Raw genomic sequence first — 14,852 nt, forward strand, 5'->3', positions numbered from 1 at the left:
TCATGTATTCAAACTCCATTCCTTTAATTTGGACATGAAGCTTCTAAAGCTTACTAGAAACTTGTATCTAGTTAGGATTCTTTGCAATCGACTGTATAAGAGTCTCTACTACTTTTCTGTAAACATCAAAGTTTCACATGAAACACTTTTTAGCTATTAAACGCTAGCAAGACTCAGGAAATAGCAAAAAGAGCAATTACTTCAGTGTTGCAATTCTGCGTTTTATAAAGTAAAAATGTACAAGAAGATGCTTAAGAAGAAACCCAATGGGATATTTGGATTCCCCCCCAAAGAAAATCTGGGGAGTCACTGAAGCTGAATCAGAGTCAGAAGCTGTTCAGAGGTTACTTCTAGGATTTATCCTCTAGCAGGTCCTACTGAGAACAAACATTTTTTTACATATTTTGTATATATGCATAGAATATATATATAAAACATATAATATATATTATATATATTACTGTGATATGCATCAGAAAGTATCAGTTATTAATGAAATAGATTATTAAAAACAAAATATACTTATATGGGTATATGTACAGTTGTGACATTAAGTGTTATTCATACACAAGCAGAAAAGACTGAATAATGTAAAAGAAGCAATTTTAGGAAGAACGACTCTAGAATTTACATTCAAAATGAAATAAATATACACACACATTTGTTCATCAAGAAATCCGTATGCTTTTTCTTTCCCAAATATTGATAAATTGAGGCTCTGAAGTACGTGTATTCAGGCTAAAGTTTCGTTATTTCATGAGATTAACTGTATAAAAGAAGTCAGTAAGACACTTTCCTAATACTTTCAAGTCTAGACAGTCCCCATAATATTAATCATTTGATATTAGATATGAGATTATAATACTAGAGAAATCAGGAGAGATCAGAGTAAAAAAACAAAAACCAAAAAAAACCCCCACACCTGTACCAAAAAAAGAAAAGGAAAATTCAGCTTCAACTTTAGGTAGAAACACATCTACTTCAAACCACATAATATATGCTCAGGTTAACTCAAGTAAACAAGTTTAAAGAGTTCCATCTCCAAGAAGGCTGATTGAAGCCTAACCTAGAACTTAATACTTACTAGCAACAATCTGCTGCTTAATAGAAGCTAATTCTGTTGTGACATGATTTTGGCCAGTCAGTAGTATAAGTGGTTTCTAGTGAAAATTCCAGCTCCTTAATGCTATTAGTTTCTAGGCCTAGCCATTTGCAAAGAAGTCAGCTTTGGGAAGCATTCAGCTATACATTCTAGCTCTGAGATACCAGCTTTGGGGTATCAGCCTTCTCCCTCTTCCCTTCCTCCACCACGACAGAGGCCAAAGTCACAGTTTCTGTTGGAATACACAGACATTAGTCCTGTGCTGGATAACAGGCTACTTGAGCTGAAAACCAAGCTCAGAACGAGAGCTAGCAATGCAATTCTAGCAACAGAGGCAGCAGTCTTCCCTTATGAAGCTGAGAAAGGTTGGAAGACTGCAAAGCTCACAAAACTAAGAGGTTCATTAAAAAGAATTAGATAAAAATTACATATTTATTTTAAATTGGACTAAACAAGCACTGGTCTATTTTTGCTATAGCTTACACCAGCCTTCCTACAGAGGAAATTTCTGGATGAAAATCCTTCAGAGGATTTCGCTGTAAAGATGTCTATTCAGAGCATAGGCACAAGGCAGGCAAGGAGCTACTTGGTTTATCCACTACAGCTTCAACAGGTCTTTGAGCCTGATATTTGACCTTCCAGGCACATTCAGTTGCACTACGGGCAGCTACATGAGTTTGTGAGGAAAATCTAGGTATCCAAGCAGCTTATCTGGGAAAAAAAAAAAACAAACCCACTACGATCCTCAAGGAGTCAGGTAGTCAGGTAATTCCTGCAGGAAAACGCCAGCAATTAAGTCCCTTTTGGAAAGCAGGCACTTGTTCCCCACTCTCGTATGTAAATCCTGACTTTGCTCGACATATTACCAGACTTTTTATGTAGCAGATGGATGAATAGCTCCACTACTGCCTGTTGCTGTCTGTTTGCTTATTTTTCTAATGTCAGCAACATATGGCAAGTTACAGATAGTTTCACAAGCTCCCACTGAACAAGCAGACTGGCTCAATCGCTATCACAAGGCAGTGCGGAGCCCTCCTTCCAGCTCTGCACCTGTTCTTTTAATCCAGTGGGAACCCCACTAACAAAGTGGCACAACTGACTCCAGGGTCCTGCAGACAGCACTAACACCACTGCTTGAAATTCAGTAATAACTGGTATAAAGACACATGAAATACACAATAAAAAATGGTATTAACAGAGACAAAAGTTAGGCCTAGTTTTTCCACTTTATGAGGCATGTTGTTACTGATGGTGACACATCCCAAATATAAAAAAATTATAATAAATTTTAACATGACTGACTTACATTAAAACTGCCATTCTAGAACTGAACAAACTGACAAGATGAACCGATTTTACTGCTATCTGCTGACACCCATCTGCACCGAGGATTTATTTTTTCAGAAGTTCTGAATTTCCCCCTTCCACTGCCTCTACAGTACACTTTACTGTGAATATACAGATGGATAGACACAAAAACACATTCTCAATAAAACAGTATGTTACAGAATTAAAGTCTACTTTAACAGTTTAAGCTATTTGTCTAAAAAGAGAGTTTAAAACTCCTCCTTTAAAGCTGAAAAACAAATGCAGTAATAGGTCTTCAGATATGACAACAAGAAAAAGAACTAGCTCCGATTTCAGAAATTCAGTGGTCCCACCAGTATTAAATGCTTTCAAAATGACAGCAAAATAAGAAAAACATTCCTTCTGTATTTTCTTGCCCCGAAGAATGAAAAATATTAGTTACCATAACTCGGAAAAATAAATCGTGAATCAATGAAAATGTGCTTCATTATGTTCTCCCCCCAACATTAACACTGGAGGTTGCCAGCATAACTTCTTTGGTGAGAAGAAAATAATTATGGCAAATTTCCCCAAGCTTTCTGTTTCACTAATCATATATAATCACTGTATTGTTGCTTAAATGCATTTCCATTAAGATGCCTGACAGAGAATTTTGATTGTGTAACATATCACTGTAATTGGTGATGTTCTGAAGACTTGCATGACCACCTGTTTTGGGTTCTCGACTTAAAACTGTAAGTTTACAGGTATGCTCCTGAACGCATGATACAAAAAGAAATACATATGGAAAAAACAAATCAAGACCATCAGGAAAAAAGCCTACCATTAGCAAAAGAGAAGAAACAAGACTTTGTTTTACAAAAAGTTGGTCTTTCGATATTAAAAAGTGCAGGGCTGAAAGTGATTCCACAGAGAGCATAAAATTATCCAAACATTTTCTAGTTTTAGTACGCAAGCATAGTTGAGCTCACATGGTATAATTAGAGTCTTTTTTCATCTGTTTACATACTGGGCAGGAACTCCCTTAGTATGTCCCATACTGAATTGTTTAAATAATGCCTTCAGGTATTACGATTAAATTTAAACCCTTCTTTTTCCTCCAAGCATACAAATTTTTCAGTTACTAACACATGTCCAGGTAACTGCCTCTTGGTCCTTCATTTTGTTATGAACAGAGGACTAAAAGTAATTCCCATTCTTTTAATTAAGAGGCAATTTTACTCAGAGTTGGTCGTGAAACTACTTTTTTCCTTGCTCATAAATTTAAGGCCATACAAATTCTTAATAATTAGAAACTGATTATGTAATAGCACAAAACAGGGCAGAGATCTAGACACCAAGACTGCTCCAGGAGAAACCACAACCACTCCAAGACCTGGAATTACAGAGAACACTAGGATTTCACATATGTGTTTGAAGGTCTTCTTGTAGGCAAATAGCTCACAAGCTGGGCTTAAACACAAGGGCTGTGGGGTTTTTTGTTGTTTTTGTTTTGTTTGAGGGTTTTTGGTTTTTTGTTTGGGTTTTTGTTGTTGTTTTGTATTTTAAACAATCAGTTTTGTTTTCACTTGGGCAATGTGAAATGACCTACTTGTAGCTGATCCATATGAGGAGAGTGATGAGCAAAACCGTTCATCCTTGCTTCCTTCCTACATGCATGCCAAAACACACTGTGTAACATTGCAAGATTGGCCAAGGGAACCACATACAACAACCAGCATAAGGCCGATTTACTCTGTGGTTCTGCCACGTTCTGCTGTGTGTATGTTCATCTTCTATATTGGGGAGGGAAAAGACTAAGACTCATTATATTAAAGTTATGTAGGATTATACTTTAAATCTTCTTTGACAACAAGTGGTACTTGGTGTTACACACCAGAAAGATAAAGAAAGCGTTCTTTGTTCACCACTAAGTTTGTTTTGCTTGTTCTGTAACACTAATGCAGGCCAGGGGTTAAATGATGCGTGTACAGAGACAGAAAAGAGAAGTAAGATCATACAATATCAATTGCAATGCATGAGGCTTCTGACAGTTTTGTTAATTCAGAAGCAATAAAGTGTTTATTGAAGGAACCTGAAATAAAAATAGAAGAGGGCAATAACGATTATAACTGACTTTTTACCATTTTGGGCGTAACATACAATGCAGCAAGGGACTTCTATAGCCTTCTGTGAACTTCTACTTTAGAGTGGGCAGGAATACAATCCCATGTTCCTAAAACTTATTTATTTATTTGATTACTAATGAATTTGCTTTGTAAATCACAATTTACTATAATTTTACAAACAAACCTTGAATCAACTTTATAATGTTTTAGAATATAGGAAGTATCTAGACCTAAATTAACAGTAAGAAGACAAATAAGATCAGTAATTCTGAAGGACATGCCATGAAAAGGACAACTAAACAATTTTTTTTTGCTTCTTTTACTATGAAGTATAAACTTATTTTAGTAGAAAACAATTCATACATTCAATGCCGAACAGACAAGGTACGAGTGACTATAGATGACACATACCTGTAAACAATTCTCTCCTTCTGCAAATCCTCCAGACCACAGCACAGTTCTGCAGCATAGAAAATAGCCCTTTCTTCATCAAAGCCAGGATTTCCCATGTTATATATGTGAAACTTCAAATCCCCTCCATTCATTATGGTTAATACTAAACACAGGGCATCTTTCGTCTCATATGTATAGGATAAACTAACCTAAAAATGGGGCAGGGGGAGAAGATGACTATTATTCATTCATAAACCCCAATACAAGTCACAGCTCTTTTTTTTCCAATACAAGCAATATATGAATCCTTTTTTAAAACAAAAAAGAACAAAACAGCCAAGTAGAGAATTGCTCCTGTCCAGTATTTGAAGACACAAAGGAATTCAGACTAATTTGCATGTATACACAGACCCTACACCACCATACAAAAGCTTAGTAACGTATGTCTTTAGATACCATACAGCTCCATCCAGACAACAGATTTACTGATGGTACCCCTCAGCCGCACGTTATCTATTTTGCTCTTTGTAAAGATAACGTGCGCATATACCTTATTTTATTAATACCTCAGGAATTATGCATTGTCAAACCATCTTCCTGAACTTCTGCAAGACTCAAAGTTGCCCTACCTTAGAGAAACAAAAAAGTTATTTAAGATCAAATGTGTACTTTCTATTCCTCCCCCTGCCTCCCCAAATAACTGCATGTTTCCCTGGCTTAGAAGAGTAAAGACTTAGTATAGCTCTTTATAGTCTTTCTCCTCATTGTATTTGGAATGAGGTGCTGATAGGGAAGGAAGAACACCATATTTTTTTTTTTCTTCAGGTTTTAGGTAAATATTTTTAAAGTGCATTTAAAGTTATAAAGTAGACTTGTGAATTTAAACAAAACCAATTTTAAAGCAATGTAATATACTGGAAAATTTAATACATGTTGTTTAAGTTACAAACTCAGTTTCAATAGAAAAAGCTATGCTATGCTGATAAAAATCTGGCAGGATCTTCAAAATTACCTACAGAGATTAACTAACTTGTACTGAAAGCAATGGGATTTAAACATACTTACCTAATGTAAGCTAAGTTAGGTAAAAATCAGTAGGATTTTTTTTTACTCAATAAATGTATTTTTAAATGCAGTACAAGTACATAAAGGCCATAACTCAGTAATAAGTCCAAACTCTTCCTTCAGAAGCATAAATCCAATATTAAATAATAAAATGAAATAAGTATACAAGTTGGCTACTCAGGGCAAGGGTTCCTATTTGGTGGTTTTAAACTGACCTCTCCAGCTATTAATGACTTCACTTGCGACACAGGCATGACAAATTATCTAGCCACTTCCAACCCAGTATTACTGCAGATCCTAGATCTACATCTTCACTGTTGCATCAAAAAAAACATTGGCTGGCAAGAGGAAAATAACTTATGCTCAATCCTATAAAGTGATTTCAAATTCAACTTTGATCAATTACTGATTTACAATATATTTACACATCTTGAAAAAATATTACTCAAAAATAGAAGTTTCACTCTTATCTCATGTATCTCTACAACTAGTAATTTCTGGATCAATTCAGGTAATTTCTGGATTCAACTTCAATCAGTTGAAGCCCATGAGCCTTGTGAGAAAATAATATTAGCATATTTATACAAAAACATTATTTATAATCATTTAAAATACATTACTGTATCTGGCCAGCAGGTTCTTAATTTTTATTTTAGCTGGCAATATTCTACAGGGTTTTTTTAATACATAAAGCTTATCAGAAAATACATACATACATATTTTATACATATATATATATGTGTGTGTGTGTGTGTTTGTTTATAACTAACTTCCACTACCCTCTAACACAGGTACTTTAAAATCCTCTCTGAATAGCAATACAAAAGTTATCAGTAAATGGATTTAAAATCAAACAAAATGCATTTAAAATTAACATTTAAATGACAACAATTCAATGAAAAGATAAACATTACCTCGGGGAAAGTTTACCTGGTATATCTTTGATCATTCTAAGTTATTTCACTGCTTAGTAATTAGACCTACTAACATACCATAATCTACATGGTAGTATCAGGTTAAAGTATTAAGACTTCCATTCTGTAGAATTTCTATTAAAAATTTACGTTAATTGTTTCACATCCAAGATACCTCTTTAAGCCTTAATACACAGCAAAGCAATATAACTAACCTGAAACAATATACTAGTCAAATCTCATGTGTATCTTGAAATGTGTAAGCAGTAGAGTAACAAATGCTATGAAAATACCTAAGGATATAAAAACTCTACTATTAAAATTTACAGAAATGCAGGATATGCAACTTCTAATGGCAACTAAATGGCACATTCTCATGAAGTAACCTCTTTGTAAATGCATTTATGAATGACTTCCAAAAATGAAATTAGAAATCAGCATTAATTATAAGAAAACAGGTGTATGGGAGGGAAGAAGGGGGTAAGAGAAGAAAACAGAGAGCACTGCATTGGAAGAAGAGACAGAGAAGAGAAACAGAGAAGGAAAAAATAGGATGGAATGAAGTATATGGAATATCCTCTTTATTAAACATAGGCAAGCATACTCAGTCACAGGCTGTAGCGGAAATAGAGTTTAAGTGATTATTCAAGTCTGAGTACTACAGAACAATCTATTCGCCTTCAAACAGAGGACAAAGATTCAGTGGCATCAGCATGCTGAAACACAACCTAATGTTTTGGTTGTAAGTGAAAAATAAAGCAGGCAGACTAAAACCAATTCAGTATTGGATAAAAAGGCCCTCTGCGCAGAACTACTCGCAATCACACACAAAACATACTTATTATTATACTAATCATTTATCTCAGCAGTCATGCATTCTCCAAATCAATTAAAAAACGTCTTTTGCCTACAAGCTCCTGGAAGAGACTGAACTGAACCAAACAAAGCAAGACAAACTTCTGAGAATATGATCAGAAGTCGATACTTACTACAAACCTACTATTGACTTTTTCTAGAATTCTTTTTTCATTTAGAGCCATTGATTCTCCTTTCCTCTTCTTTATTCTCTTTTTTTCTAGCTTTTTACAAGCATACATTTTTCCTGTTGCCCGTACTTGACAGGCACACACCTAAAAGAGAAGGAAGGTGTGTCAGAGATGCCAGGGGTTTTTTAGAATTTTTTTTAAAGAAGATAAAATTTTATTTTCTTTTTTCACACTCTTGAATGCTGTCAGAAAATGAAGGTCTGTAAGCATCAATACAGAGCTTTCACCCGTGAAACAATTCTGAAGGGTCACAAAAGCTGTAACAGGAGTAGAAAAAGGGATTATATAGGGGCAAACCCATTTTTGTTGGGGTTGAATAGTTCAGTAAAACTGTGGATCTTGTGTTGTTGAAACACCTGACTGTGGTAACGCTGTATGTCTAGGTAAGCAGGACAGAGGACAAACATCCATGCCATAATCAAGTGGGAGAAAGATAATGATAATTTAGTAACCCTCCTTCTCCTTCAATAAAGGGCTCTGGTTAAAGTGTGTAGGGGGGAAAAAATCCTATGAATTACAAACAGCATGAATAAAATGTATAGATTTTCTTATCAGGTTCATGAATAGTTACGTAATTATTAAGTAGAAACTACATTCTCATTGCCAAATGACATTTCTAAATTGAAGCAACTGTTGTTAGTCAGTGGAAGTTTTCTGCAACTTCATGCATGACTTACAATACTGAAACTAACACATTAAAAGAAAACAGTTTGGATTGACTACAATTTGCCAGGTGATGTGTCCAATGTAGATTGTTAGAGTCAAGAGTTAAAAAGCTGCTCCTCCTCTGTATTGACTTGTTTTTTTTCCTTCAGGATTGCCTCGCAGAAAGATAGTTCTGTACTCACCTCTCCAAATCCACCTTTGCCTAGTACTCGGTAATGCCTAAATGTGTGTTTGGTTACTGGTTGCCTGATGAACAGAAAGAAACAATTACTGCAACAGGAATTACAAGAGTTAGTAATCCCCTCCCCACCTGTCTTCATCTTCTCCTTCCTGTTCTATGACTGAACAACAGTTGCCTTGACATCATAAAGACAGTATTACAATAAGCTGAATTTCAAATGAAAGGGGTGCTCTGATAAGAAACACTGGCTCCCTCATGTGGTCATCAGACATTCACAATACCAGGAAGAAAAGCTGATCAATTGGGCCCTGGGCTGTTTATGGTTAGAGCCTTATCTGTTCTCATCAATGGTCAATTTATCACCTCCAGTTGTCTCCCTTAGCTGCAGTATGCTGACATGTATATAGGCTGTGTTTCCATAAGATCATGCTTACAATACAGAATTTAAAAGGTAAACCATTTCTGATTTTGCTTTGCTGTTTGGCTTTTTCAAAAAAGAAAGAGCTGTGGTATGCAACAGCAGTTCAAGAGCTGAATTGTTAAGGTATTGATGCAATGGAAGGGGAACAGATAACTGGAGGCAGTAAAGGTATCAGCCATTCTATGCTAAAACACTCCTAAACATGTATCACAGCAGGGCTATTTGATGGTGATGAGCTGGGGTTTTTTTGTTTTGTTTTAAAAGAGCACTCATTGTTAATGCAGCTTTGTTCTCAGGACAACAAATGGAGGTTCATTTGGTAGAGAATTTGCTTTAATTTTTTTAATTGTTTAATTGTTGAGTAACTTCCCTAGTTCTCTTCCTGGCTTTTGCTACTAATTCAGTCAAAGACACTGAATAATTGGAATTTACCATAAAATTAATGCTCAAGCACCTTAATGTTTGAATATGTCATCATGACACCCAGCAGTGCTGTATTAGAATCAATTCCTACCAACTTCAGCCTTCTGAAAGAGTCTTGGACACTCATTTAGCATTGATTTAAAAGCCCAAACTAGATTCTGATATATACAAATCTTGCTGTCTTGCAGTTGTCTGTGTCTGTACCGCCCTAAAAAACTGATTAGTTACCCGACCACCCAGTGGGTTATAAAACTAGATTAATCTGCTGATTAACAACTAATTAGTCCAAATTTGAAACTGAAGGATGGTAGCATTCCCAAGAAAGATTGGTTTCCCCACTGTACACTTGACAGCCAAACATATATCCATATGATAAGTTTGTATTTACCTAATACAAATTTACCACTTAAAGACTCCTGGGCAGACAATTCCATTGGAGTATTGGCTCTCTCACACTCTCATCAACATCATCCTTTAAATCTTGTCTTTCAGATCATAATTTCTTAGACAGGCCATGTCATTCATTAGGGCTTTATAGCATTTCTAGCATAACAAGCAGAATTGGCCACAAAGCAAAGCAAAATTATAATGCAAACATAAACTAACTTACTTTTCCAGCCATTTCCACTGTAAAAAACGGGAAAAATACACACTTTCTTGGTAAGCTTCAAAAGGTCTTCCGCTTAGGTATTCATGGACAATTCTAGCAACAGGAAAATAAAATCAATCTTATACTGAAAAAACTGATGAAGCAAGAGCTATCAATCTGTTAATATATACTCAAACATATCAATGAAGGTGTAGGCAAAAAAAACATTGTCACTGTGCTCTATAATGGTTTTAACCTAGATGTCTCACAAAGTGAGTGCCTGTCACAGAAAACTGTTCCTGTCAAAACACTAGTGAACACCAAACTACTGTTACTTGCAGTAACTAGAAAGTTTGACCTCTGCATTCTCATTGTCTTCAAGCCCATCTAAATATCAGCCTCTCAGTAGCTATGCAATACATGTATGATCGCACAAATATGACCTCTGAAAGATCTTTACAGGAAAGCGTCTACAAGTTTTCATACATTCTTTGGAGATTAGTAAGTAAAATTTTATTCTAGGATTTTAAATTGAAATACTAAATGCCATATCCAAACCCGAACACCAGGTACTTATCATTCCCCTTAAATTAAATACACCTAGGTGGCAGGGGAGGAAAACAAGTCATTCAAACTGTATTCAGTTATTTATTGGACAGAGGAAAGGGGATGACCTACATGACAGATCCTCCATTTGAGACGTGTTTTACTAGGTGTTCTCACACATCCCTTTCAATTTTATAATCTCAGGTTGTTATAAAGTATGCTTATTTTTGTTGTCAGGGAGATGACCCAAGCAGTGACAAAATGTGTTGTAATCCTTCAGACATGATCAAGCATGCCTTGAAGAACCAGTAATATCAGAAACATAAAAGGCTTTAGAAAGACACGCAACACTGGTAAACATCGACCGTTCCTCCAAGAAAAGCCCTCCCTGCTGCTGCTGTGTGAAATATCACTTCATGACTTCAGAACAAAACCAAGTTGTATTTGTTTGTGTTAACTATCACAACTGATCCTCTAATCGGCTGCCTTAATGGAAGATAACTGTTGGCCTCAGTTCAACCCATTTTCAAGAACCATAAACTGTGTAACATTGTTCAGAAACCTTTCAAACTCCAGTTAACTTCATATTTATCTATGTACCTTCATCATGGAAGAGAAGTCACTCAAAAGGTAAGAAAATAATAAAGAGAAATACTATTCTAATTTAAAGAATACATGGTAGCAGATAATAGTGTGATTTTATGCAAAAATAGCTTTAAAGAAAAAGTTCTGCAAAAGCCAAACATCTACATCGCACCTGAAAGAAACCTAGTCCCTTAATAAATCTGTTCCAAATTTCTTACCTACACTCATTTCAGAGACCAAATACTCCTTGTTGTAATAACTTCACCTTTCATTTCGCTCAGAAACACACGAATTTCCCTTATGATACTCAAACTGAGGACTATGCATTTTTAACTCACCTAGTACAGTCCATAAAAAGATCCTTAGAAGGGTTCTTTTCCAGTCTTGCTTTACATTCATTTACTGTTTCCTGAGGTATTTCTGGCAAGTGTGCTGCAGACTTTACATAATTTAAAAAAAAAAAAGGCAACAATGAAAGCAATTTTGTAAATCAATAGAACGAGAAAGTTCTGTATATCAAAGTGAAATGAAATCTGCTAATACAGGAAGAGGAAAGGAATGGTTTGGCTAAAGAGAAAACCAAGAAAGTCATATTCAGGCAAAATTTTTATTTGTTCCCCATTACAGAAAAATGCATTGAAAGCTATTACAGTTACTTACTATTTCACTATCTGGGGAAACAAACTTGGCAATAAGTCAAATTTCTTTTTCTTTCCGTAAGTCTACCAGCACAAAAGCAAGTTATCTGTTTGGTTTGGCAGGACAGAAGGAAGGGGGAAGAAACATAAACACAATTTGGGAAACTATTTCAAACCAGCCCGAAGAAATCTGGTTTGTTTGGGTTTGGGTTTTGTGGTTTGTTGTGGTTTTTTTTTTCCAAAACTGCATGTGGCTTATGGTAGTCCCAAAGAAATTATCAGAAGAGATGTGGCAAACTTGGAGTGTTAAGGCATCTGCAAGACCTTCATTTGGAATAAAGCCTTCTCAAGATGACCAAAGTAAGAGAAGCAGAAGGAGCATCTATTCATAGAAAGCAAACACCTAATTAGGTATCCACAAAAAAGCTTCTATCAGATACCAAAGAACAGACTCTTAAAAATCAATCAGTGAGATCTAATATATGCAAAATATCAGCTGTTAATGATCTCCATGCAAAATACAGAGAAACAGAATGCTCTAGAACAAACCAAAACAGCACAGCATTTCACTTTGTGAAAACCTGCAGCAATTCTGAAAATTTACAGCAAACCAACCAAGGCCACACAGGAGTCTGAAAGAAGCCTGAGAATTTCAAGAATTCCTCATTCTCATGTCTTCAGACTGCAAAACTGAGTTAATTTGTTAATAAGTTTTCTTTAGACGCTAAATGAGTTTGTTTAAAAATATATCTTTACTTGAGACCAGTATTTTAATTAGAAAACATAGGAGAATAAATCGTAATAGTAGTAGTCTTAAAAGCAGAGATCTGTCAAGGTTTCTGCTCAAGTTGATAAGTTTCACAATTTTAGAAGGCAGTATACCTTTCAGAAAGACAAAAATGGGACTAATAAAGTTTGAAAGTCAATTTACTAAAAACAATGCAACCACTTAGATCTGTATTTATCTGACATTTACAAAATTTACACTTCAGACAATATTTTACAATATAATATGTTTACCCCATTAGTGAAGTACGTCTCTAAAACTTTCAGGCCACAGTCTATACGCTTTTCATCTGAAGATACCTCATATTCTGCCTAGGGGAATGGAATTGAAAATTAAATGATGTTCAGAGCTATTTGGCACTACAGTCTTTTACATGATGCCAGGTAAATTTTATCATGAATAACACAATGCTGCTAATATAAAAGGAACTGAAGGCTCTCATTGTTTAAAATCTATTTAAAGATTTTTAGGCTATATAGTGAAACATGTATGAAGAACAGCCCTAAGGAAAAAAGCACATGGAATTTAACTTTTGGAAAACACATGCAAACTAACAATTAGTCTAAATGCAATTACAGAAACTGCATCCTAGAGGTTAAATTAGATCAATTACAATGAAATAGTATTTATGTAGTATTGTGGGACAGAATGATCCAGATGGGAAATAATTAAATAAGAGTACAAGAATAACCTTTTTCTTCACTGTATTATTTTTTTCCTTCATGTATTTTTCTTTACCACAGTCTTGGGTAAACCCAGGATAAAACTACTACTTTCTACAAGGTGATATTAACTGGAAATAAGTGAGATCTAAACCAAACGCTACTTCAATTCTTTGAGAAAATAAAACAGAGTAGATATAAAATTTTGTGAAGTTTTTGACTTAGTAATATATGGTACGGTGATGTAGAAAAAGACCATTGTGCAATACAGTGCATTTTACAGATAAACAACTGGCAGCTTAATAGAGCTCCAGAGGTAGCTTTTTTTTACAGGACAAAAAACCCCAAACCATCAAACAGATACTGGTATTGAGAAACTCCAAGGACTACTTACTATCAATAATTTTAAGGAATAATCTAGAAGCAGACATCAGAAGTTAAAACATTTAAAGATAACACAGAATCTGGGGAAAGGTGAACTAGAAAAGAGCAATCTCAAACAGCAACCTGTGTTAGCTTCGTAAGCTCGGCCAACTCAATCAAAGCTTACTTCATATCTCAGAATGTAAATGCATGCACCTAGGAACAAAGAACATATGGCAGGCCTCCAGAATGGAGGACTGTATCATGCAAAACAACAGTTCGGCATATCGGGACCACAATCAGTAAGAACCTCATAGGAAGTTCCAAGTGATTGATCTAATCAGAAGAGAAGTTATGTACCTTTATAAAGAAAACTAGAACACTGAAAAAATGACAGTTCAGAAACCAACCCCACACACACACACACACACTGGAAGTAACAGAATCCCTGAACTCCAGTTCTGCAATCAATTGCAACGAACCCACACTGACTCACTACTAAGTCATCAACATCTTTTTCTGCTGAGACTTTATGGTATCAACCACTTCAGCACAGTACTCAAATCCATAAACAATTGCAAGCCATTGTTTTTGCTACTTTAATTCCACAGCAATCAGTCTAATGGTAAGGAATTCTTCTCCAACTACCAAACAACCTGAGCAGGTCAGAAAAGTTAATCAACTACAGCAGTGCACTTACCACCTTAAACATTTTCAGTTATGCCAAAGTAGTCACTAATTTAATACAAACAGTTAGGCATACTGTTTTAAGCAGATACTGTAATTTAAAAGGAAGTTTAAGAGACAGCCTTGTCAACTCATTTCTGTTACTCACAGAGCTTAAGAGGGAAGTTTGAGCTGTCACACATTCTTTTTCATACTTGAGTAACCTCGTCCCCAGCTAGTGAAATGAGTCACTAGATGATTGGATAACTGTAATTCCTCACTTTAATTTCTGTCACTTTTATTCAATTATTTCACAACTCTTCTCTCTGTAAAGCCAAGCTGATTCCAGACTTTAAGGTCACACCTTCTCAAGAGTTAAAGCTTACCAG

The 14,852-nt window shown here is 35.3% G+C and overlaps 1 protein-coding gene across 2 annotated transcripts in view; it reads right to left on the bottom strand.

Annotated features, from left to right (window-relative positions):
* Positions 1-14,852, bottom strand: part of GRK4 (G protein-coupled receptor kinase 4) — a 38,669-nt gene that overhangs the window by 9,550 nt on the left and 14,267 nt on the right. For both annotated transcript variants that reach the window (XM_075708934.1, XM_075708935.1), the window contains 6 exons: positions 13,006-13,083; positions 11,686-11,786; positions 10,238-10,330; positions 8,785-8,848; positions 7,880-8,020; positions 4,930-5,120 (listed from right to left, as the gene is read on the bottom strand). In XM_075708934.1, coding sequence (XP_075565049.1) covers positions 4,930-5,120; positions 7,880-8,020; positions 8,785-8,848; positions 10,238-10,330; positions 11,686-11,786; positions 13,006-13,083 — 668 coding nt within the window. The remainder of the gene's footprint in view (positions 1-4,929; positions 5,121-7,879; positions 8,021-8,784; positions 8,849-10,237; positions 10,331-11,685; positions 11,787-13,005; positions 13,084-14,852) is intronic.

This window comes from Pelecanus crispus, chromosome 4 (genome assembly GCF_030463565.1).
Source record: "Pelecanus crispus isolate bPelCri1 chromosome 4, bPelCri1.pri, whole genome shotgun sequence".
In the NCBI taxonomy this organism is placed as follows: domain Eukaryota; kingdom Metazoa; phylum Chordata; class Aves; order Pelecaniformes; family Pelecanidae; genus Pelecanus; species Pelecanus crispus.